This window comes from Salvia hispanica, chromosome 3, assembly GCF_023119035.1.
Source record: "Salvia hispanica cultivar TCC Black 2014 chromosome 3, UniMelb_Shisp_WGS_1.0, whole genome shotgun sequence".
Taxonomy (NCBI): domain Eukaryota; kingdom Viridiplantae; phylum Streptophyta; class Magnoliopsida; order Lamiales; family Lamiaceae; genus Salvia; species Salvia hispanica.
In genome coordinates, this window is record NC_062967.1 from 41748566 (window position 1) to 41774795 (window position 26230).

The 26230-nt window shown below is 35.7% G+C and overlaps 3 protein-coding genes across 5 annotated transcripts; all 3 read left to right on the forward strand.

The window, feature by feature from the left end:
* The first annotated feature begins 5396 nt into the window (after nucleotides 1-5396).
* Nucleotides 5397-9867, forward strand: LOC125212492 (probable receptor-like protein kinase At5g20050). 3 transcript variants are annotated; one of them, XM_048112684.1, is made up of 10 exons: nucleotides 5397-7169; nucleotides 7262-7294; nucleotides 7393-7422; nucleotides 7507-7608; nucleotides 7680-7718; nucleotides 7809-7838; nucleotides 7925-8020; nucleotides 8129-8149; nucleotides 8509-9193; nucleotides 9289-9454. In XM_048112684.1, exons 1-10 carry the CDS (start codon nucleotides 6512-6514, stop codon nucleotides 9317-9319), a joined length of 1725 nt encoding a protein of 574 aa, XP_047968641.1. In that variant the 5' UTR covers nucleotides 5397-6511; the 3' UTR covers nucleotides 9320-9454. The 3 variants fall into 3 exon arrangements, with proteins under 3 accessions (XP_047968641.1, XP_047968639.1, XP_047968640.1); XM_048112682.1 differs by having other exon boundaries at nucleotides 8509-9867; XM_048112683.1 differs by having other exon boundaries at nucleotides 7522-7608; nucleotides 8509-9867.
* A 9439-nt stretch (nucleotides 9868-19306) lies between these two features.
* LOC125210206 lies at nucleotides 19307-20273 on the forward strand. The gene is made up of 2 exons (XM_048109777.1): nucleotides 19307-19760; nucleotides 20233-20273. The coding sequence occupies exons 1-2, from the start codon at nucleotides 19307-19309 to the stop codon at nucleotides 20271-20273; spliced, it is 495 nt and encodes a 164-aa protein (XP_047965734.1).
* A 1045-nt stretch (nucleotides 20274-21318) lies between these two features.
* LOC125210207 (rust resistance kinase Lr10-like) lies at nucleotides 21319-22311 on the forward strand. The gene has a single exon (XM_048109778.1). The coding sequence runs from the start codon at nucleotides 21334-21336 to the stop codon at nucleotides 22309-22311; it is 978 nt and encodes a 325-aa protein (XP_047965735.1). The 5' UTR covers nucleotides 21319-21333.
* The last annotated feature ends 3919 nt before the right edge of the window (nucleotides 22312-26230 follow it).

Consider the following 26230-nt stretch of genomic DNA (forward strand, 5'->3'; position numbering starts at 1 on the left):
TGTCGATTTCGGAGGGGCTGGTGTACTTCAATCGCTGCCTTTATGTTAGCAAAGACTCCGCGGTAAAGCAGACATTGATTCATAAATATCACTCCACACCGTCGGCCGGCCATCCGGGAGTAGACCGTACCTTTAAACGGTTAGCGGCGGTGTTCTATTGGAAGGGTATGCGCCGAGATGTCAAGAAATTCGCGGATGCTTGTTATGATTGCCAAACGACTAAGTACTCGACGCATAAACCAGCGGGCCTGCTACAACCCCTGCCAATCCCATTGCGGTTATGGGTGGATGTGTCCATGGATTTTATCACCGGTCTACCACAATCGAGGGGATACACGGCTATCTTGGTGGCGGTTGATCGCCTCACTAAGTATGCTCACTTTGCTCCGCTGTCAAGTGGCTTCAATGCATTGAAAGTGGCGTTTGTTTTTATAGGCACTGTGGTTAAGCATCACGGATTCCCAAAGACTTTGGTCTCCGACCGTGATCCGGTATTCTTGAATGCTATTTGGGAGGAGATGCTGCGATTAAGTGGTACGAAGCTACACTTCTTGACAGCCTATCACCCTCAGCCGGATGGACAGCCGGATGGACAGACGGAGGTGAGGAATCGTGGCCTGGAGCAATACTTGGGAGTCTTCACGGCAGATAAACCATCCAAATGGGCGAATTTTCTACCTTGGGCTGAGCTGGCGTTGAATTGTTTCTATCACGAAGGCTTGGGGACTTCCCCCTTTATGGCACTTTACGGACGGGAACCACCGTCGCTTATTGCTGCCCCCCTTCGGTCGCTACGCCGCCGGACGTGGCTGTTATGATCAAGCAGCGAGGGGAGTTGATCGTGTGCCTGCGGAAGATTTTGGAAAAGGCCCAGCAGAGGATGCGTGCGCAGGCCAATAAACACCGTCGAGACTTGGAATTTGAGGTGGGAGATCGAGTATTGCTGAAGCTACAGTTTTATAGGCAACATTCCGTTGCACGGCCGTTGTGGACGAAGCTGGCTAGACACTTCTACGGTCCGTTTGAGGTGTTGGAAAGAATTGCTCAGGTAGCGTATCGTCTCAAGCTGCCGGAAGGGAGCAGAGTTCATAATGTCTTTCTCGTGAGTTTATTGAAGTCGTTCGTGGAGGGGGAGATAACCGATCCAGATATGTTTCCAGCAATTTTTGCACAAGGAAGGTCGGTTGTTCGTCCCAAAAGTGTTCTGGAGCAGAGGACGGTTCTGCACGATGGGACCGCGGTAGAAGAAGTGCTGCTGCAGTGGGAAGATGATGATGGTGCACAGCTGAGCTGGGAGCCGTGGTGCGGAAGCGCTTTCCGGGTTTGCTCTTTGAGGCAAAGGATGCTTCTAAGGAGGGGGGAGTTGTTACGGTGCAACCCTCAGCTAGGCTAAAGGAGATGGAAACAAAGCACTTGGAGGTGGCAGCAAGGAGCCGGAGCGATCCATCGCCAAGCATCGGTCGCGGCGCCAGAGACGTCCGCCGTGTTGAGTTATTAAACTCAATTACTTCAACATTAAGAAAAGGCTCGGTGGAAGTGATGAAGTAGGTGCATCACCTACTTATCATATGTGGATGAAATTTTGTTTCTTCATGGCTTAAGAGAAGGCCACAATCTCTCTACGTCACATGGCGGTGGGATGAGTGATCAATCTTTAATCTCTTCATGGCTAAGTAAATTGTCTCTTAGAATGATTATGAGGAGGTGACGTAGCATGTATGTGTATAATAGTTAGCCATACATAGTTGACTACTTTATTATCTTTCAAATCTATAAATAGGTAGTTGTAGTTCATTGTAAAATCAATCAAGAAAAAAAAAGTGAGTGAGTTGGAGAGAAAAGAGCCGTAGCTCAAGTGAGAAAGAGAGAAGAAAGCTTTGTAGTGCTGAAGCACTTTGATTGTATTTTGTAATCCTTTTGTGAGAAGCCTATAAATATTTATCCTCCATATTTCATCTTTGTTGAGTGTTCCTATATTTTGTGTGTCAAATATCCAACAAATCTGGTATCTAGAGCCACTCGATCCTACCTATGGCGGCAACGTTGAACATGGTTCAACCTCAGATTCCTAAATTGGAGAAACACAATTATGGAAATTGGAGTATTCAGATGCGAGTCTTGTTGCAATCACAAGAGTTGTGGGATATTGTTCAAGACGGCTACACCGAACCTGCTTCCCAAGAAGCCGAAGATGCACTGACGAACAACCAGAAGAACGCCCTCAGAGATGCAAGGAAACGAGACAAGAAGGCATTATTCAATATCTATCAAGGTATTGATGAAACCACGTTTGAGAAAGTAAGTGCAGCCACCACGTCGAAACAAGCCTGGGAGATTCTGAAGAATGCTTTCACCGGCGTTGATAAGGCGATACGAGTTCGACTGCAGATCCTACGTGGCGAGTTCGAAAGTTTGGCCATGTCTGAAGCGGAGAGCATTTCAGACTATTTCACAAGAACATTAGTTATTGTGAATCAAATGAAAAGGCAAGGAGAGAACATTGAAGATGTTCGTGTCATTGAGAAAATTCTTCGTTCCTTGACGTTGAAATTTGAGCACGTCGTTGCGGCTATCGAAGAATCAAAAGATCTCAACACCATGTCCATCGACCAGTTGCAGAGCAGCTTGGAAGTCCACGAGCAACGCATGAAGAAAAAGACCACTCCGTCACTTGAGCATATGCTACAAGCGAAGATGTCAATCCAAGAAGATAAGAAGTCTAAGCCCAGGACATCGCGTGGTGGATACAACCGAGGCCGATGCCCGAGGTCGAGGCTATCGTGGCGCGAGGAGGACGCGGCCAGAATTACCAGTATGAAGGAGGACGTGGACAGAATTACTTAAATCAAGAAGGACGAGGCCAGAATTATCAAAACGAGGGAGGACGTCAGAACTTCACTTATCGAGGCAGAGGTAGAAATTCTTATGGACAACGAGGACGAGGAAGAGGACAATACAGAGGCGGTTATTCTCAAACCTACAATCAACCAGAGTTTGATAAATCAAATGTTGAGTGCTATATTTGTCACGAATTCGGGCATTACATTTATGAGTGTCCAATAGCCGAAAATACCAGGACCAATCAACAAGTCAATTATGCCGATGGTGGAGATGATAATGAGCAGGTAACTTCAACCTCTCTTTTTATTCACAAAGGACTTGAAGGTGATCAGTGTAGCACGTGGTACTTGGATACTGGAGCGAGTAACCACATGTGCGGGAACAAGGAACTCTTCGTGGAGCTAAAGGAGACATCTTATGGGGACGTGACCTTTGGAGATTCCTCAAAAGTTGCAGTGCAAGGAAAGGTAATATCTTGATTAAGTTGAAGAATGGAAATCATGGTTTTATATATGACGTCTATTATGTGCCTGCCGTGAAAAGCAATATTTTGAGTCTTGGTCAATTGCCTGGAGAAAGGATTTGATGTTATTGTCAAGAATTCCCGCCTTACTATCAATGATGCTCGTGGTAATTTGGTTGCCTGTGTGAAGATGTCCAAAAATAGATTATTTGCATTGAATATGAAACATGATATGTTGAAGTGCATGAATTCCATTGTTAAAGATGAATCTTGGTTATGGCATTTGCGTCTTGGACATCTAAATTTTGGTGGTTTAAAGCTTCTTTCCACAAAGAATATGGTGAAAGGTTTGCCGCAAAACAAAAGAAAGAAAAAATGCCAACGGTGAAGTGCAAAGGTACAAGGCGAGGTTGGTGGCGAAAGGATACAAGCAGAAGGCTGGAATCGATTATAGTGAAGTATTTGCTCCCGTTGCTCGTCTTGAGACGATCAGAATGTTTATCTCACTAGCCGCTCAACACAATTGGAAGATCTATCAGCTTGATGTGAAGTCTGTATTTCTAAATGGATTTCTTGAAGAAGAAATTTACGTGGAGCAACCTGAAGGTTATGTGAAACGAGGAGCCAAAAATAAAGTCTACAGATTGAGGAAAGCTTTGTACGGGCTCAAGCAAGCACCTCGCGCCTGGAATTCCAGAATCAATGAATATTTTCTGAGGAATGGTTTTGAGAAGTGCCCATATGAACATGCTCTATACTTGAAGAAAGATGCTAAAGGTAACATGTTGTTTGTTTGCCTATATGTTGATGATCTAGTTTTTACTGGAAATTGTGAAGCAATGTTTCATAAATTCAAGAAGAGCATGATCAAGGAGTTCGAGATGACGGACATTGGCTTGATGGCACATTTTCTGGGAATTGAGGTAGTGCAAAAGGAAGATGGGATATTTATCTCTCAAAGTTCATTTGCAAAACAAATCTTGGAGAAGTTCAAAATGGAGTCTTGCAATCCCGTTAATACTCCCGTGGAGATTGGTCAAGAATTGAGGAAGCATGATGGTGAAGCAGAGGTAGATCCAACTTACTTCAAAAGTCTGGTTGGAAGTCTACGATATCTAACGTGCACTAGGCCCGATATTCTCTATGGAGTTGGACTAATTAGCAGGTACATGGAAACGCCGTCACAGTCTCATTTGAATGCAACCAAGAGGATTTTGCGCTATATTAAAGGTACGCTGAATGAAGGTATACTTTATCCCTCTAATCAAGAAGTTAAGCTCATTGGTTATTCGGATAGCGATTGGGGAAGAGACTTAGATGAAAGAAAGAGCACTACCGGCTATTGGAGATGCCGTCTTTACGTGGTCATCAAAGAAGCAAGCTATAGTGACACTCTCAACATGTGAAGCTGAGTATGTTGCAGCAAGTTCAACGGTGTGCCATTGCATTTGGTTGAGAAATTTACTAAGTTTTATGGGATTCGCGCAACAAGGCCCGACAGAGATATTTGTTGATAATAAGTCTGCAATAGCACTTGCGAAAAATCCAGTGTTCCACGAAAGAAGTAAGCATATTGATACTCGTTATCATTTTATTCGGCAGCACGTGAACCAAAATGATGTGGAGTTAGTGTACTGCAAGTCCCAGGATCAAATTGCAGACATATTTACGAAGCCACTAAAGCAGGATGTGTTTAGAAGATTGAAATTTATGCTCGGCATGAAGACCTTGAAGAATTGAGCTTAAGGGAGGATGTTGAGTTAAACTCAATTACTTCAACATTAAGAAAAGGCTCGGTGGAAGTGATGAAATAGGTGCATCACCTACTTATCATATGTGGATGAAATTTTGTTTCTTCATGGCTTAAGAGAAGGCCACAATCTCTCTACGTCACATGGCGGTGGGATGAGTGATCAATCTTTAATCTCTTCATGGCTAAGTAAATTGTCTCTTAGAATGATTATGAGGAGTTGACGTAGCATGTATGTGTATAATAGTTAGCCATACATAGTTGACTACTTTATTATCTTTCAAATCTATAAATAGGTAGTTGTAGTTCATTGTAAAATAAATCAAGAAAAAAAAAGTGAGTGAGTTGGAGAGAAAAGAGCCGTAGCTCAAGTGAGAAAGAGAGAAGAAAGCTTTGTAGTGCTGAAGCACTTTGATTGTATTTTGTAATCCTTTTGTGAGAAGCCTATAAATATTTATCCTCCATATTTCATCTTTGTTGAGTGTTCTTATATTTTGTGTGTCAAATATCCAACACGCCGGACCACTTCGGCCATTTCACTTCAAGATGAAGTGGAGAGGATTATTATTTTTGCTTTATTTATATATTACATTTATTGCTTTCCTTTTTTAGAACAATTATTTAATTTGGATTTATTTTGAATCGAGCGATCTATAAGCTCCTTTCCGGGTTTTCTTCGTTGATTTTTTCTCGAATTGTAGGTCGAATCAACCCTAGGGTCCTTAGATATAAATACGTGTATTTTATTTCATTCACAAGGAATAAAATATTTTTACGCAATCTTTTTCTTTACGCTCAAACCCTAGTTCTTCGCGCCGTTGATCGTCAGGCAAACGTTCCCGCGACTTTACGGAAGAATTATTTGGCGTTAGGGAGTTTATCCCTAACAGTTACTCAACTGAATCTTTTGGGAAGATATCATATCGTATCAAAAAGCATGACACACCAAAAATTCAGAGTTTTTTGATAATTTTTTAGTATGATAAACCCCATATTTGGTATTTTTCCCATCATTAAATTCGCGTCTAGTATCGAATCACATACATGTGAAATGCTGAGCTACAATCTAGGCACGTTTCTTTTCTCTCTCTTTTCTCATTCTTTTCCGCGATAATGAAGACACTTTACCTTTTATTTCCTTTTATCCCTGACTGCTTTCTTTCACTTTCTGATCTTTAACATGTGTACACTGTTCTCTTTTTTTGCTTTTATGCATTATTTCGACCTATTCTTTTTTCAGTTTACATTTTTGTTATGTTTTACACTACGGCAGGTCTTAATAATGAGTGGACAATAAATAGTTCAAAGCACCATAGTGATTAGTGGATGCTCCTTGTACGTCTTGTTTGGCTAAATACAAGCAAATATACCCTACCATACTATTCTTATTGATATGATATGAAGAAGAGTGAATCAAATGTGGTGCATAATGATTCATTAGTTCACAATATTGAAGCATGATCACAACTCAGAAACTCCTCATCTTCCTCACCACTTCATCTCTCTTGATTCTTTCACTCCTCTATGCTGCTGATGCGAAGATATGCAGTCCTCCTTCTGCGTGTGGTGCTATTCGCAATATCAGCTACCCTTTCCGCCTCAAGACCGACCCCACCCACTGTGGCCGTTCCGATTTCGAACTCACCTGCGAAAACAATGTCACTTTCTTCCATCTAAACTCCATTGAATACTATGTCAAACACATCAACTACCAAAATTCCACCATCAGGCTGGTTGATGCTTCCATAAACAACGATGACATCTGCTCTTTCCCAATTCACTCCTCCTATCTCTTTCCATTCTATTTGAATGCTCTCTCTCAAGAATTGTCTGTTAACTTGATTAGCTGCCCCAATCCGTTGAACAATTCTTACCTCTTTAACGATATTACAGCTGCCTGTAATTTATCATCACATCACACATTTAGTTATGTAAATGTTGTACGCATCAAGGCCTCAGAGGTACCACATATGTGTACATTACATCTAATAGTCTCGTCATCTTGGCCGGGATTGATGGATCTGAAGATTATTTCACTCTCACAAATCCACGAATCTCTCTTGTATGGGATTGAACTCTACTATTATAGTTATTTCGTAGAACCCACAATATGGGGTAAGAAATTAAGCTAATTTTGTTTAGTATACGTTCATTTTAAGATATGTAATTTCATCACTGATATCGCTTTTTAATTCTTGAAAATGCAGAGCAATACTGGTCTTACTTATCAGAGTTTCATCGTAAGGATACACACTTTGAATTCTAACTACATACTTACTCTATAATGTATGTCTTCATATATAACTACCTAATTAATGATTAACATCTATATCCGCAGGGTATCTACTAATTCTTCTGGTCATTCTAGGTGCCCACTTAACATTTTTTTCCTTCATCAATTTGTATATCACATCAATCAAGAAGAGATCTAATTTTATCAAACAAATTTTAGTCTTCATAATTGCAGGGGCAATCCTTCCTGTGACTGTCATAATCGGAATTACTGCTCTATTTCTACTCTCATTTGCTTACCTTTGGGAATGGATAAAAGAAAGTAAGAATCTTAAATTTCATTGTTCTTTTAAGTCTATCTTAATTTTTCAAATGCTACTTTTTTATCCGCAGTCGACTACTACTATCAATATCTGAATCTTGCAGACAATGGTACGCAATATAAATTTAAATTGTACTATAAATTCTAATTTCAACATTGTTAATCCTATCTCCTTAATTATATATTGTGTTTGTATGCAGTATTTTTCGTGAGTTGTGTGGCAATTACAGGTGCGCTCTTCTAAGTTTATAATATCTGACTACCATTGCAATGGATAAGATAAGATTGCTAATTTTGTTTCCCAAACAAACCCAAGTTTGTTTAATTGTAGCACTTAACCCCCTTCTCATAATAATCATTGGAGCTGGAGTTGGACTGTCATTCTACTTTAGAAACATCTACAACAACTACTGTAAGAATCTATAAATCCATTTCTCTTTTAATTATTATAGTAGAACTTAATCTATTATCGGTCTCTTTGATTCTATATTTTCTTTTTTCATGTATATAATGAATGAAGTTACGGGCCCCTTGTACCCTGGTATGTTGAATTACTATTTCAATATTGTAATTTGAATATTTTTTCCTTTGATTTCTAGTTTTCTACTTCGTGAAGATACTAATACTCCCTCTGTCCCATTAAAAATGCAACGTTTTCCTTTTCAGTCTGTCCCATTAAAAATGAAACGTTTCTAAAAATGGAAACATTACCCTATCTACTTTTTCTTCTCTCTTACTTTACTCTCTCTTCATTAACTCACAAAACAACACTACATAAAATCTCGTGCCGAAAAACAAATGTTGCATATTTAATGGGACGGAGGGAGTATATGTTTTAGCACAAGCTTTTTGGCCTTTAACACAACATGTATTTTGTCTCGTTTTTCGATATTATATCAGCCATCAACGTTGCAATCATCATCTGGGCGCCAACGATAATCATTTGGCCTTTCGTATTTGGGTTTTTGATCAACAAATTTCGAAGAAGGCGCTTGTCTTCTTTCGAGGTAGTAGAGTCATTCATACAAAGTGACAACAAGCTCGCTCCAATAAGATATTCCTACTCAGACATAAAGAAGATGACTAAGAATTTTAAAGATAAATTAGGCGAAGGAGGCTTCGGTTCTGTTTACAAAGGAAAACTTCGAAGTGGCCATCTTGTAGCAGTGAAATTGCTCGGAAAATCCGGAGCAAATGGGAAAGACTTCATTAATGAAATAGCAACTATTGGAAGGATCCATCATGTAAATGTTGTCCAGCTTGTTGGATATTGTGCTGAAAGATCCAAGCGTGCCCTCATTTTCGATTTCATGCCAAATGGTTCGCTTGACAAGTACATCTTCAATCGAGAAAAAACACATTCACTGGATTGGGATATGAAATTTAAGATTGCAGTTCAAGTGGCTCGAGGGATTGAGTATTTGCATCATGGTTGTGACATCCAGATCTTACATTTTGACATCAAACCTCACAATATACTTCTTGATGATAAGTTCGTTCCAAAAATATCAGATTTTGGGCTAGCAAAGTTATGCGCCACAAACAAGGATGCAGTGACATTGACGGCTGCTAGAGGAACCATAGGGTACGTTGCTCCTGAACTTATCAATAGAAGTATTGGCGCAGTGTCTTACAAGGCTGACGTGTATAGTTTTGGGATGTTGTTGATTGAAATGGCAGGATTAAACAAAGACTTTCCACGAAACAATGATGAATCTAGTAACTACTTCCCAAACTGGATATACGATCACTTGAACCAAGGTAGAGACATTGACATTCGAAATGTTGATGAAAATGATGATAGAGACATTGGTCGGAAGATGACTATTGTTGCATTATGGTGCATACAAATGAGTCCAGACAATCGTCCATCAATGAATAAAGTATTGGAGATGTTAGAAGGTGATGTCGAACAACTGCAGATTCCCGATTATCCACTGTATATGGCAGGAAATCAAGAAGAAAGCTGGGCTTCTGATTCAAATGCTTCCATATCATTGTTGCATGATAACAATGATAACAACATTATTGAGATCATTAGCGATGCTTAAATCAGTTGTCTAATTATCGTTGAAACAAGATCCACTTTTATATGCCTTGATCGACCTCTATAGTTTGTACTATGAAGAATAATATAGTGATCTCAAAATACCAACTCAACTGATTGTTTGTATTTGTGATTTGTGTTGTTTAGAGCGAGATAGTGCACCCACTATAAATGCAATATCCGACTTCTCCTCTATTGATGAATAAGGAACTAATTATATTTCCTTTTCCCGCCAATCTCTTTTTTGTTGCAATGATTTAAACTCAATTTATCTTCAGCTACATGGATCGATATTTCATGGTCTAAAATCTTTCATTTCAAATTTTTCAATACTTGTATCGCTATATTTTTTGTGATAAATCAAGTACATCCAATATATAAACCTGATGTATTTAGTTTCCTAAGAGCATCTCCAAGGAGAAATGTATATTGAGAAGGTATATTTCTTATTTATCTTCTCAAAAAGTTAATTATATGTTATTATTGGCGACCGATTGTAAACTAAGAACAATAAGAATAACTACACACTAGATTTTACGTGGTTCGATCCGAAGATCTATGTCCACGGGCGGGGAAGATAGTAACTTTATTGATGGAAATAGTACAGAGATTACAAACAAAGATCTAACTTTTTATCACGACCGCATTTCCTAAGGATAGAAAACACAGTTGATCGTGACTAATGGGGGAATAAAGAAGCGGGGAAGTTAGGGAAAAACAATACAAGCTCGAAATAAATGGGAATAGCTCGAATAAAATCAGTATCATTTCGACAATTAACAACTCGAAATGAATATTATCACAATAATACACGAAATCAAAAGAAATTCTGTTTAGCGGAAGCATTCGAAGTTGAATAATATTATATATGAAGACATAATATATTCAGAATATTTTATTTTCAATCTTCTTCACTTTTATACTCAACATCCTCCACGCTCGTCACAGCTCAACCTATACATAAGGAAAACACATGCAGGGCTGAGTACTTGATGCACTTAGTGAACTTATGCCAAAAACATTTTCATAAAATAAAGTCATGTCATGTCATCTTTAAGTGTACTCTGGTTTTACTTTAAAATCTGCCCAGAAACACTAAAATTCTTATAACTTTAAAATGGCGATCGGCTGATCTACTATCATCATCAACTATCATATACCAAATCTAAACTATCGTGTGAAACGAGAATGTGGCCACAAACTTGATCACTGGACCGGCCGACCCAAAAGACGGCTCGCGATCCCTATTTATGTACACTAGCATGAGTAAGGGCTCACCCCCCGAATTCGTTAACTATCAAAATCTAGAGGGAATTAAACCCAGTAGACAATCAGATTGGCAGCTCCATCAAAAAACAAAATATGGCAAGACATAACATACTTGCAAAGAGACACATCATTCATAATTTGTCAAAATATTTTAAAATATTTTAAAAGAAAGCCCACCTCAATAACTTAGAATGATATAGCACTTGAGTATTCCTCTTTTCGGATTAGAGTCTCGCGGAACAATTCCGTTTAAAGAAGTAAAGTAGTAACACAACAATTTGCGCGAGAAAACTACTAATTAAAATGAATGCACCCTAATTAAAGTCTTTTACCTCGTTTCTCGATTTTTGCGCATTTTCGATTATTCCGCCCAAAATTCCTCCGTTGGCTCCTCGCATTTTTTCCACCACGATGTCGAAATAAATTTCCAAAATTAAATAAGCGCGTTATTAAATTATCACAACCATCACCCCTCCAAAATATATTTATTTTGGACTTGGGATAAATTATTCATCGGACCAATAATTATTTACTTTAAAACAGCCCCAGTTATTTAAATTCGAGGCCGAAGTAATTTATAAACTCAACCCACCTTGTTCCTCCATTTAAAATTGGAAGGCCCCAAAAGTAGCCCAAGCCTAAAGTAGTAGCCCAAACAAAATAAGGAAGAGACCAACAACTACTTCATTCCACCAAATCGGCCACTCTCTTTCTCTCTCTCTCAACTCACCCTACTTCACCCCCAAATTTGAGGAAGAACTCTCCACGTCGTAAATCCTCATCCCTCATTTCAAATTTCTACAAAACTTGAAGAATCCCCCCAAATCGGAGGTCACTGCGTGTTTGATTCACCTCGCCAGACACCTCCACCGGGGTGGCACTGCAGCAGCAGAGGTACGAGTTCGCCGTCGTCCAACGCTCGCCCAGCCTGAACACCGAGAGGTCGTCGCTGCTGTGATACGAACATAGCTCGTGATTTCCCAATTATGAACCGAGCTTACCACCCACAACAACAATTACTAACGAATTTCAAGCAATGACGCGATCAAAGAGGAATTGTATTGCGAAAATAGGAATGATAATGAAGATAACAACGAGAAAGCAATAAACGCGATACAGTGCTCAGTACCTACAGCTATATTTAGTGACCTCAATATGGATTTCATTGAGGCACTACCCATATCACAAGGGAAAGACACTATACTGGTGGTTGAGTAAGTATGCCCAAGTTCGTATCATGCTGTTCTCGGGCACCCACCGCCGCCGTTTCTGCTGCTCGAATCCTCAACCCGCCTGGCTGTCGCTGCTGTGCACCAACTGATGCGCGCAGCAGCAGTTCATCGCGCCGGTAGCTGCGTACACACCCGAACCAGCCCCGAAACGCCCGCAAGCTAACTTCTTTTCTAAATTATGTTTCTTTCGTATTTTCATTTAGTCACAGCGGGGGTGTTCGATTGTTGAAGTTTGATTGAGTTAGGCCATTTCTTTTTTTTAAAAAAAAACTTTGATTCTAGTTTCCAGAATATGAAATTGGTTTGCTTCGGCTAAGAATGAGTGCAGAGAAAACTCTAAATAAAATGGGATGTGTGAAATACCTTTGGGTGAAATCGATGGCATTGAATGAAACGGCTGGAGAACTTCCTCCCTCGCAGACATCCCAAGAGTGATTGAATGTTTATTTTTTTTTTAAAAAATGAAATGACTTAATTTTGTTGGGACATTCCAAAAAAGAATACGATTAAACTTAGTTGAGTCAAAAGGAGTATAATTGGGTTGAAAGTGAAATGTGGAAGATGAAGTCCACGACTAAAAAATATTAAAAAGTAAAATACGATGAAACTCTTAAAATAGGCGAAAATAAAAATAAATATCAAATTTTTAAAAACAAATGGAGCACTGATTATTTTAAATTTTAATTTGCTTAAGTCGAGCAACAGATTATTTGAGATGACTTTGAATTTCAATATTGTCAATCATGTCTCCCTATATATATTGTGTTTGTGTATGTATATAAGCAGCATTTCTCGTGATTTGTGCACTCTTAATTTATACTATCTCCGTCTCCATCTCCGTCTCCCAAAATTTACTACACTTTAACCTGACACGGATTTTAAGAAATGTAATGGAAAGTGAGTTGAAAAAGTTGGTGGGATGTGGGTCATACTTTTAAAGTATTAGTTTTATAATAAAATGTGAGTAGGAATGAGTTAGTGGAATATGAGGTCGACTACCAAAAATAATAAAAGTGAAGTGTATCAAATTTTCAGGGACGGACCGAAATGGTAATATATATCAAATTTTCAGGGACAGAGGTAGTAATGTCTTTGTATCGATACAATGGATAAGATAGGATTATTAATATATTTACTTTTTACTTTATTCTTATTTTATCTAACACATTTAATTCAATTTTTCTTAAATTAAGTAATATCTCAACTGTCATGGACTAGAGGAAGTACAAGTTATTCACTAATACTGCATAAGGATCTAGACTATTTTAATGAAGTCCATGTATCAGTTATTAATGCTTTTGAGCATATATTTTTTATTTCATTTATGGATAGAAGATGGGAAAGAAAACAGATTTGTCCGATCCACTTCTTAATCACTCTTCTATATCCTTTAGTAACTTATTGGAGTATTGCCGCCTTGCCGCTCTGTTATACTTTCGTTTCTTCCCTCTAATTTTGTTGTACGCCAAATAATTTATTTGTGAACTAATGTAATCAAATAAATATAATACACATCCTACAAAATTCAAAATTACTATATGTGGAATCGCGACAGCAACTCTCCGGCAAGGCGGCAAATCCGGAGATGTAGTAGCGATTACTTATTTGGGCTTCATTGCTTCGAGGGCTTCATTATATCCAAAAATAAAAAACTAAATAAAGCCCAACAATCAAATAACTAATGGTCCGAAGTTAATAAGCCCAAATCCTTTTCCTTTATTAATTCACTATTGAAATCAGATGCTAAACCTTTTTATAATCTGGTTAAGATTTAATATTACAAAATAAATAGATCAATTAATGAATTACTATTTGCATCACGAGATGATTTGTAAAAGAAATCCTAATGGGATCCGCATTAGAGTAGTGATAAACGTACGTATACGTACGTACATAACCGAACTTTTTTAAACATTTTACATTGAAAATCATTTTATAAACATTAATTGATTTAAAATAAATTTCATACTAATCATTTTGCAACACTTCAAGAAAGATTTAAAATTTATACTTAAATATTTGTATATTTAATAAAATATATATTTTCTACTAAATATTGTATATTAATTCAAATCATAGTCGAAATCATGCTACGATTCGACATAAAATTTCTATATCACTTCTTTGTTATTGCTACATATATTACAATAAATAACAAAATTAATTTTTAATTAAATTCACTTAAATCTAAAATTTTTTAAAATATTATGTACATGTACAATTATGTACGTTTATCTTTTTGATATTAAAAACATACTAATATGTTTAAAATCTAATATCACAAAAATAGTGAATTGTTTTAATACAACTATTTGGTTTGTAAGATAGCGTTTGATTAAATATTTCATTTAATAGAATTAAGATTTAATATCAAAAAGTATATTGATTAATTAGTGAATTACTGTTGTCCTACTATTTGACTCGGAAAAAATATTCTAATGACATCATTGGACGATAGGAGTCCCAGTTCATTTTTACTAAAAAATGGTATATAGACATTCCAGTAACTCATTCTCATCACATTTCATTTAAAACTAATACTCCCACCCTCCAATAAAAATATGAGCAATTAATATAGCACGAGAATTAAGACAAAATTGGTAAAGTAAGATAAATGTGGAGAATGGTGATTAAAGTTGTGTTTGTAAATAAGTTGATGTATAGGGGTAATAAATTGCGATAATAATGGAATGCACATATTTTTGTGGGGCGGACGAAAATGAAAAATGCACATGTATAAGTGGGACTCATATTCCACTACATTTTTTTCACTCACTTTTTTTAATAGTATTTCTTAAAACTCGCATTGCAAAGAAATGAGACTTCAATTCACATACGGATGGAGTAGTTAATAATAATCAAAAGTTAATTATAATAACATTCTTGCTAATTTTCCTAAGAGTGAATACTTGACCACAAAATAATATCAAAGGGTCATTTTAGTACCAAAAAAAGCCAAAAGGACCAATTTCGAGATAAACCCTTAGTCCAGGGACTACTGGCGATATTTTTAAAGTCCAAAGACTATGGGCGAGATAAACCCATAGTCCAGGGACCATTTTTGTAGTTCACTCTTTTCCTTAAAAACTCCCTATAGATATATAAATATTCTCTTAGGATTCGTTTTGGTACTATTCTGCTTTGTATTTGAAGATTCCTCTTTCCTGTTCAATTTGGTGCTACCCTTATTCTACTTGTGTCATCGTTTTATTTTGCTGCTATTTTCCTTGTGTGATATTTTTCTTAATTAGCTTGTTTCATAGTACTATTATATTAAATAACCAAAAAAAGTCATTACTTTATTTTCATTTAATTTTGAAGGTGAGTGTATTATAGTATTATGGAAATATTTATCACTATCTTTTCTTTATATTTGGAAACTACGATCTAATGTGACAAAATAGCTAGAAAGATCAATAATTAAATAACTATTTGCATCTTACTATTTGATTTGTAAAAGAAATCCTAATGAGATCAGTATTTGATTAAATATCAGGAAAATATTTTAGAGACATAATGTCTCCAAGCCATAATGCTATAATGAGATTAAAATAGTTATTTTAGATTATTTTATATTTTTATTTAAATTTATGTTTCGTATGTTTACTATGTTACCCTTTACATTAATTGTGCATATTAATTAGATCTATTTTAAGGATATAGCTTAAACTTTGGAGTTATGTACGGGAGTAATTTGCTTTCATGAGATCCACATTATTTATGATCAACATTTTTAATTTTATTTCTTTTTTATACTGCATTTATTTATGGATATATATATTTAAATAAAATATTATAATATCATTGTATTTATATATTTATTGTATATTTAGTTTAAGAATAATTTAATGATGTACTACCATCATTTAGAAAACAAATAATGGTGATCAAACTAATCTTCATAAATTTTAGTTTAAATAAATTAATAATTTAATAAAAAATACAGTTCTTAGTTTTCTCTAGTTTTACACTATCTGTACCATTTACGAAAAAATTTGATTCTTCTGTCAAGTTTTATATACCATGAACATTTTTAATTTCTTATTAATTGATAAATCAGGGTAATTCAAATTTATATTGAGCTATTCATACAAATTTAATTTATTTATAAAAACAATAACTTTTATGTGTTATGATTAAAATTATTATCTACTATAAGAAACTAAACTTTTATTTATATACATTCGTAATTTTTATTTTTAAAAATAATTATTTTATTCAAAATAGTTTATCTGAATAACAATAATTTTAAATTATAAAAATAACATTTTAGCAAGAAAAATATTTTTTATGCTCAAGATCAATGAATTCTTTTATTACAATAAAATTTTATACATGAAACTAATAATCTTTATTCAAAAAAATAGTACTCCCTCCGTCCAAGAGTATTAGACTCGCTTCTTTTGGGCACAGGATTTTAGGAGGTGATATTTAAATAGTTAAAGTGGAGAGAGTAAAGTATGAGAGAGGGAAAAAGTAGGGGAGAGAAGAGAGAAAAAAGTAGGTGGAGAATAAAATAAGATAGATGCTTTTTGCTAAAAAAGAAAATGAGTCTAATATGTTGGGACATCCTAAAAAGGAAAGTTGGTCTAATACTCTGGGACGGAGGGAGTAGTAATTTTTGTTCACATAAAATTTATTTTACAAGAATTGTATTATTTTTATTAGTTTGAACGAATAACCTTTTTTTATTATTAAAACACCAACTTTATTCACAATAAAAGAAACTTTTTAGCAAAAATGTAACTTTCGTTGACATCTTTTATTCACAAAATTAATACTATACTAACTTTTTATTCATTAGATCAAAATTATTTAGCAATAAGAATAATAACCATCATTTACAAAATAATAACTTTTATTTAGGAGTAACATTTATTCGCAAAAATCTTAACTTTTATTCACTAGTATAATAAATTTTACTCATAAGAATAATAACTTTTATGTTATTGGAGCAATAATTTTATTTTACTAGAACTATAAACTTTTATTTGTTACAATAATGCTTTTATTGATAATATTAATTAAAATGGATATTTTTCAAAATTATAATAACTCTTGTAAAATAGCAAAATTAAATAACTTTATCCAAAAAAAAATAGCTCACTAAACTATATTAGAGTAATAAATTTTATATATTAAATACTATGACTTTTTTCATAATAAATGTAAATTTTATCCCCAAAAATAATACTCCTGGTTCGATGATGATGTCAGGTTGAATAAGTAACAAGCTCCCGATCTATTCAAAAGATTAAATGGGTTGAGTCATCACATGTTTAATACAAAACCATTATTTATCCTTTAAAAAAACAACAAATTTTATTGATTACAGTAATATTTTTTTATTGAAAATAATAATAACTTTTCTTATAAATAACAATATATTTTATTTATTAAGATAAAAAATTTTATTAATAAACTTTTATTAGTTAAAATAATATTAATAACTTTTATTCACAAGATTTATAAATCTTCTTAATAAACTCCTAAATTTTATTTATAAGAACAATCATGTTTAATTTTATATTTTTTCAAATCACATAAGTATTAATTCATAAAATTAAATAGTACTATGTACTACAGATACTCTAATTAAGTCTTTAAGTACTTTAATTAAAATCATGAATACAATAAATATGTGCATAATAATCATGCTTTAATTTAACTATCATAACTAAGATATATCTTTCCAAAATACCTATAAGGGTATATTAGTCAACATTTAAAATAAATGTATGGCAAAGTGACATAGGAACATTATAGCATGGAGACATTATGTCTCTAAATCACTACTCTAAATATAACTGTAATGTGCTTAAGATCTAATATCACAAAAGTATACAGATCCAAGCAGTAAATTTTTTTATTCACATATATGATTTGTTGTAAAAGAAATTCCATTGATATTAGTGTTTGATTAAATACTTTGTATAATATAATTAAAAATTTTAAATCCAATATCACAAAATATATAGATTAATTATAATTACCCTCAATCCTACTATTGGACTTGTAAAAAAATTTCTAATGACAATAGAATAAAATATCATTGGACAACATATTTAGAAAAAGAAAAATTATGTGTAGCATCTGTAGAGGATTATGATTTATGAATTGATAAGAAACTTATACTCCCTCCGTCCCCTATTAGGAGTCACTCTTTGACCGGGTACAGGTTTTAAGAAATGTAAAGAAGAGTTAGTTGAAAAAGTTAGTGGAATGTGAGACCCATTTTTTTATATTAGTTTTATAATAAAATGTGAGTGTGTTGAGTTAGTGGAATGTGGGACCTACTTACTATTTATGGTAAAAATGAAGTGTGACTCTTAATTGGGGACGAACCGAAATGGAAAAGTGTGACTTTTAATGGGAGACAGAGGGAGTAATTCAGTAAGAAATACATTACCCAGAGTTGTAAGAGAGCATTGCAAAAACATAAAATTATAAAAAAAGAAAAGGAGAGAAATGGTAATGGCCATTGGGAATTAATAGGCCAGCTTGAGGGCGAAAATTAAGCACCCATTAGATTAAATCTCTATGGATATATAACTATATAAACACTACAATCTACTCTCGCCATTAACGGCTTCAACTAAAATAACTAAAAAAAGACTATAATCACGTATCACCTTTGTCTTCATTTGACTTTTCAACTAAAAATATTAAGGAAAGACTATAATTGTTGACTCAGTATGTTCAAAATAATTATTTCACTGATTAAAAGAAAAAGAAGAGATGAGAACAAGTAAGAAAAAGAGACAGAAAATATACCGAAAGTAGTGTTAGTGAATTATAAGATTTACATTACTTGCAGTGTGTAATTGGTTAAATTTTTTCATATTTAGACTTAATCCAATATTGGGAGCTGGCCACAAATGGTAAAAGTATAATTATATGTCAAATTGTGCGAATTGTGCCCAATCTTTGGGAGTTACAGGATCACCATAACTAATTGACATAGCTGCTCATATTTGAATATGTCTATGTGTAGATATGTTGAAAAAGTAAAATTACTAGAAGCCTTAAAAATTTTGAATATTGGTAAATAAAATAATCATAACTACCCTGCTAGTCTGCTACCATTCTTATTGATATATATGAAGACTACTGAATCAAATGTGGTGCATATAGTTCACAATATTGAAGCATGATCACAACTCAGAAGTTCATCTTCTTCCTCACCACTTCATATCTCTGGATTCTATCACTCCTCCATTGTGCTGATGCAAAGGAGTGCAGTCCTTCAGCCTGCGGTGCTATTCGCAATATCAGCTACCCTTTCCGCCTCAATAGCGACCCCACCCACTGCGGCCGTTCCGAATTCAAACTCACCTGCGAAAACAATGTCAGCTTCATCAATCTCTACTCCATCAAATACTATGTCAAAGCAATCAACTACCAAAACTCTACCATCAGATTGGCTGATGCTTCCATAAACAACGATGACATCTGCTTTTTCCCTGTCACTTTCTCATATCACGAATTCACCGGTCCTTCTTATTCCTACTATTTCCCTAGTCACTTTGAAGAATTGCCAGTTTACTTGATTAGCTGTCCCAATCCGTTGAACAACTCTTCCCTCTTTACAGATATTACTGCCTGTAATTTATCACATCCCAGATTTAGTTATGTACATGTTGGGCTCATCATGCCCTCACAGATACCACGTATGTGTCGAATAGATCTAATACTCGCGACATCATGGCCGGGCTTCATGGATTTGAAGAAGAATGTTTCACTCTCTGAAGTCCATCAATCTCTCTTGTATGGCTTTGAACTCACCTTCTGTTCTAGTTGCGGAATCACAACCACTGCGTGGGGTAAGTGTTACTGACTCAATGTCCCACTTGGGTTGTGAGAGCAACTGGTCTTTTAGGATGAGTTCTCTTATTTAGTATGTAACACGCATAAATCATTTCTTTGCATATATATTCTAACAATTTTCATCCTGAAAAATGCAGAGGAATTCAGATATAACTTATTAGGACCAACTCGTAAGGATTCACACTTTGAATTATAATAACATGTAGTTGTAATTTTGTTCATAACTATTTAATTAACGATTATTTGCAGGGTACATGCTAATTCCTCTGGCCATTCTAGGTGCTACTTAACATTTTTTTCTTCTTCATCTCACACCAATCAATATTCATTACAAGAAATCTAATTTTGTGAAAAAAAATTCAGTTTTCCTAATTGCAGGGGTAAGCCTTCCCGTGACTATCATCATCGGAATTACAGGTGTATTAGCACTCTCATTTTCTTCGTTTTGGGAAAATACACAAATTGGTAAGAATCTTCGATTTCATTTCTCATTTTAGCTAGTATTAATGTTTTGAATGTTCCTTTTTATTTCGCAGACTACAGAAACGGTCTGGGATCTTATCCCAATATATTCGTTGGTACCCTCTCTAAATTTTATGTTGTATTTACTGTTTGAAACTAAAATTTAAAATTGATTTGAAATGGCACCTTATGTATATCTGCAGCGCTTGTCCTGAGTTGTATGGGAATTATAGGTGCGCACTAAATTTATTTATGTGTGACTACCAACACAATGTATTTAACATAAGATTGCTTATTTTGTCTTTCAAAAACAATCCAGTTTACTTAACCGCAGCACTAAACCCCCTTCTCATAATAATAATCATTGGATCTGGAGTCGTAATGCCACTCATCCTTATTTTCATCTACACACGTAAGAATCTTTACATTCATCTCTCTTTCTATTAATTTTATGGTCGCTCCTTCTACTATTTAATCCATTTTTTGTATCATGTATCTAGCTGCTGTAAGTGTAGGGCTTACATATCTAATGGGTTTTCAACGTGAAGTATATATACTAGTGCTACCAGGTGCGCTCTATATTTATGTTGAATTACCATTTTAATATTATAATCTGCATTTGTTTCTATAAGTTAGTGTATAACTGTTTTAACATTAGTTTTTTGACCCCATTACTAAATGTCTGTCTTCTTTTTCCATGTTATCTCAGCCGTCATCTCTGTCTTCATAATCTGGACAATAAGGATAATCATTTCTCCTTTGATAGTCTGGTTTTTGATCTACAAATTCCGGAGACGGCACTGGTCCTTATTGGAGGGAGTAGAGTCATTTCTACAAAGTGACAACAGACTCATGCCAATAAGATATTCCTATTCAGATTTAAAGAAGATGACTAAGAATTTTGAGAATAAACTAGGCCAAGGAGGCTACGGTTCTGTTTACAAAGGGAAGCTGCGAAGTGGCCATCTTGTAGCGGTCAAATTGCTCAAAGAATCAGGAGCACATGGGCAAGATTTCATCAATGAAATAACAACTATTGGAAGGATCCACCATGTAAATATTGTCCAACTTGTTGGATATTGTGCTGAAAGATCCAAGCGTGCCCTCATTTTTGATTTCATGCCAAATGGTTCGCTTGATAAGTACGTCTTCAATCGAGAAAAAACTTTTTCATTGAATTGGGATATGAAATTTAAGATTGCAGTTGAAGTGGCTCGAGGGATCAAGTATTTGCACCATGGTTGCGACACTCAGATCTTGCATTTTGACATCAAACCTCACAATATTCTTCTTGATGATAAGTTCGTCCCAAAAATATCTGATTTTGGGCTGGCAAAATTGTGCGCTGCAAACAAGGAGGCAGTGACATTGACGGTTGCCAGAGGAACAATAGGGTATGTTGCTCCTGAACTTATCAATAGAAGTATCGGTGCAGTGTCTTACAAGGCTGATGTATATAGTTTCGGGATGTTGTTGGTTGAAATGCTACACTTAAATAAAGACTTGACAAGGAACAATAATGAATCAAGTATGTATTTCCCAAATTGGATATATGACCACTTGAACCAAGGTAGGGACATTGACATTGGAAATGTCGATGAAAATGACGATAGAGACATTGGTCGGAAGATGACTATTGTTGCATTATGGTGCATACAAATGAGTCCTGACAATCGTCCATCAATGAATAAGGTATTGGAAATGTTAGAAGGTGATGTCGAACATCTGCATATTCCTGATTATCCATCACAAATAGTGTATATGCCAAGAAATGAGGTAGAAAGTTGGGTTACAGATTCAAATGATTCTAAATCATTGTTGCATAGTAACAATTACAGCAATATTATTGAGATTATTACTTATTAGTAATGCTTGAACTAAGTTTCTATTTTTCCTAGAAATAAGTTCTACTTTTTTTATTGCTATATCGATCTCTCATGCCATATCCCCCCGGGTAGTCAACTAAAACCAAGGATCATCGGGGATGCTTGGCTTTGAAGCCGGAAGTGTGTACCCCCTTCCCGGCGGCGGGGGGGTTCCCCCCACCCCCCGGTCCCTTCGATCCCCCAACACCCCGGGAACCGCACCCCCCGGTTTTAATTTACCCCGGGCAACCTTTGGGAGGGGGCCTTAAATATCGATCAACGCCATTAAAAATTTTCCAAAGACACTCGGCTTAAGCCCCCCCAATGTGGAGAATTTTTTTAACATGTCGGCCCGGGCCCCCGTACCGGCCCGATTGCGGGTACACTTGTTTTGGGGGTGTCGGCCCCAAAACCGATCCTTTTAACCAAAAAAACTCGACCTTCTCTCAAAAGCACCAAGGGTATGCATAAACAGGGGGGCGAGCCCCAAAAACGTCGGCGGAAAAAAGGCCCCAAAGCGGTTGGGGGCCCAAACTAGTCCTCATACAACCGAATAGGGCGCAATGTGGCCCATCACACATAGTCATTTATACATAGTAAATGTATAAAAATTGTAAAAATGTGTACTCCGCATAATAACCTTGTTTCGTGTGAGTCACACCTTCGTCTTGTCACGCCACTGGAGAGTCACTTGGCTACGAGATTTCAATGACACAGTGTAGGAGTTCTAATCGCACCTTGTATCGAATCACATATATGTCACCTATTGTAAATTATGGTATATACTAAGATACTCGTAATTTCCGGTATATGTTGAAATTTATAACATATATATTGTAACGACCCGCCCATTTAGGGTATAATAAATGCAGCGTTCGCTAACTAGGTAGACCTAAAAGCATTAAAGACCATAAACTAGGGTTTCACTAGAAAGGGATTTGACCAAAGCATTTAATGAACAATTAAGTAAGAAAAGAATAATGCCTTAGCAAAGAAATCCAACAAAAGGTTATCACCATAAATGCTCCAAAGTAGCAAAGGTTCAAAAATATTTTCAAGTGTTCCATATCCAAAATATACCCATGAAATAAAAGTATTTATCCCAACAAAAGATCATAAGTTTTCATAAAAATAGCGGAAGCGACCAAGAAAGAAGTGAGGCTATGTATGAGGACACAACGACACCTTAAGTACCAACAGATCATCTTATTATTCTCTACTCAACACCGCCGCCCGCTCGTCACCACTCAACCTGCACATAAGGAAAACACATGCAGGGCTGAGTACGATAATCATACTCAATGGGCTCATTGCCGAAAACAGTTTTATCACAAATATAGTCATTATCATGCCATTTTCAAGTGTCCATCGGGGTTTTAACTTTAGAAAGACCCGAGGCACCAAAATATCTTCTTTCTCAAATATCACGGTCGCGCAACCATTTTTCTCATAGACGTTTACCATATCCTCATTCTACATGACAAGGAATGCGGCCGCAATCCAGGTCACTAGACCGGCCAACCCGTACGCTGACACTCGGTCTAACATTGGTGTACACTAACCCAAGTAGAGTTTGCGGCTCTACAAGGATCCGAATTCGATTATAACAATAGTGGCATAGCCACGAGGGATAGGCACGACAAAACAAATCAAGGCATGATAACACATCTTTCATTCTCATCAATATCATTTTAGGACAATGTCCTTATTTTAAAAGAAAGCCCACCTCGTAGGTTTAGCTCGATAGAATTCTCTTCTCCTCGTTTATCACGCTGAGAGCGCGAAGTATCACCTTTAAATTAGGCGTATCACAAATCAGTTTCAATCATGGATTTCAAATCATGCATGATCTCACGTTTCCCCTTTTTCCCATCGATTATTTTCAAAATCATCAATCAAAATCAATGTATGATTAGCATATCATTTTTATTCAAATAACAACTCCAAATTCACCATTAAATCGTGTCACGCATGAGTGTTCCACACACACAACATACGCACACGATCATCACACTTGTGCACGCCGACCGAGGCGTGCACACACACACACACACACACACACACACGGTCAACAAACACACACACATCCATGCATCCCAAATTTCATCACTTTATTTCCCCTTCACTCATCTAAATGCATGTGGACTCAAGAATACCGATTAATCGGTAGAAGAAGAGAAGATCAATATTTAAAGTACCTTTTCCAAAAGAACGAACGGTAGAAACAAGGAATTAGTCTTGATTCTTCAATAATCTCTTGAATTTCACTTGAATTCTTCTCAATTGATGAAGAAATATTGAAGAAAACTTGAAGAAAACTTGGAGAATGTGGGAGAGAGATTTTCGAAATTGTTGAGGAGTGGGAGGCGCCGGTTTTGTGATCTCTAGGGTTAGGGTTTCTCTCCTATTTATAGAGTGCCAAAATAATATCCCAATAATTAATTAAATAAAAGATTTGGGAGAGATATTGGGGAAGTGGCGTTGAATTGGTTGAGAAGAAGGAGGATTTCGAAAATTATAGGCTATTTATTTAGCCTATAATTAAATTCAGATATTTTACGGAGTAGAATAATATATCACGGAGCAAGAAAATAATAATATTCCTCCCCAATTAAAAGGAAATAGGCGTGACTTTTTCAACTCCTCCAAGAGATTTGAATTTCAAATCCTAATTTAATTAGGATATGCAATATCTTCTTAGATTTGGCAAGATATGCTAGGATATTTTAGCATATTTATATTTATTCATGGAAGAGAATAAATAAGGGATCAAATAAATAAATAATTCCCTCTTCTCCAAAATATGAGATTTTCGAAAATCTCATGGGAAAAATCAAAGTGGAGTTCGAAAATTCCATGTAGGAATTATAGAGTATTTGGACTTTGGATTTAATTTGGATAATTATCCCAAACAAATAATTAAATCCAAGAATAATATTATTTCTTCTCCAATATATATATTGGCCGAAAATTTCACATGCTTTAAGAAATGCTCCTATTATTTTTCTCACTCATCCCTTCGGAAATAAATAATAATTCTCCCACAATTATATTTCTCCGCATCAAGTATTCACATATTCAAATCAATCATCTCTTCACTTCTACTCCATTTTCTCATCGTATTGACCTTTCAACGGCCACATCATTTTTCCACATCTTTGACTATTCAATAGCCACGTCAACATTTCGACAAGTTGACTATTCAACTCAATCTCCATTCTCATACGCAATTAGGTCACAAAGACACTATGCAATTAATTTCTCATCAAATAATCCACATATCATAGCATTTAAGGCATTTAATGCAAAAATTTTATAATCCGAAAATTAGGGTTTGAAAAAGTGGGGCGTTACATATACATTGAACTAGATTTATCTCAAAACCAAATGAGAAGAAAACTTATGAAATACATGACTTATCATGATGAGACACTTATTTAATAGGGCAAATTGGCTTATAAATCGTGAACTTTCATAAAAGTTTGGTTTTCCCGTAAACTATAAATGTTGCGTAAAAAATCATGAACTTTGCCGGGTTGTGTAAATTTTCCGTAAGACCCGACCCGGTATATTTCCGGCCAAAACTTATCCTACGTGGCTGCCGGAGTTGTGACATGGCATACCATTGTGATTCCTCCTTCCATCGTGAAAACGACGTCGTTTTGAGTAGTTTCTGTTAAAAAATTAAATTTAATCAATTAGGGTTAGATTTCTTCCTCCCATCGTGAAGTCCAATCTGCAATTTCTCCATTGCGATTCCTCCTTCTCCAGCTACGATTCCTCCATCCCATCACTATTCCTCCTCCTCCATCTGCAATTCTCCATCCCGTCCTCACAGCAAGTACCAAAGTTCAAAACCTTGAAATCATTTCCAAAGAAATATTTCCCACATTCTGCCATGGGAGTAAAACTCTCGCCGG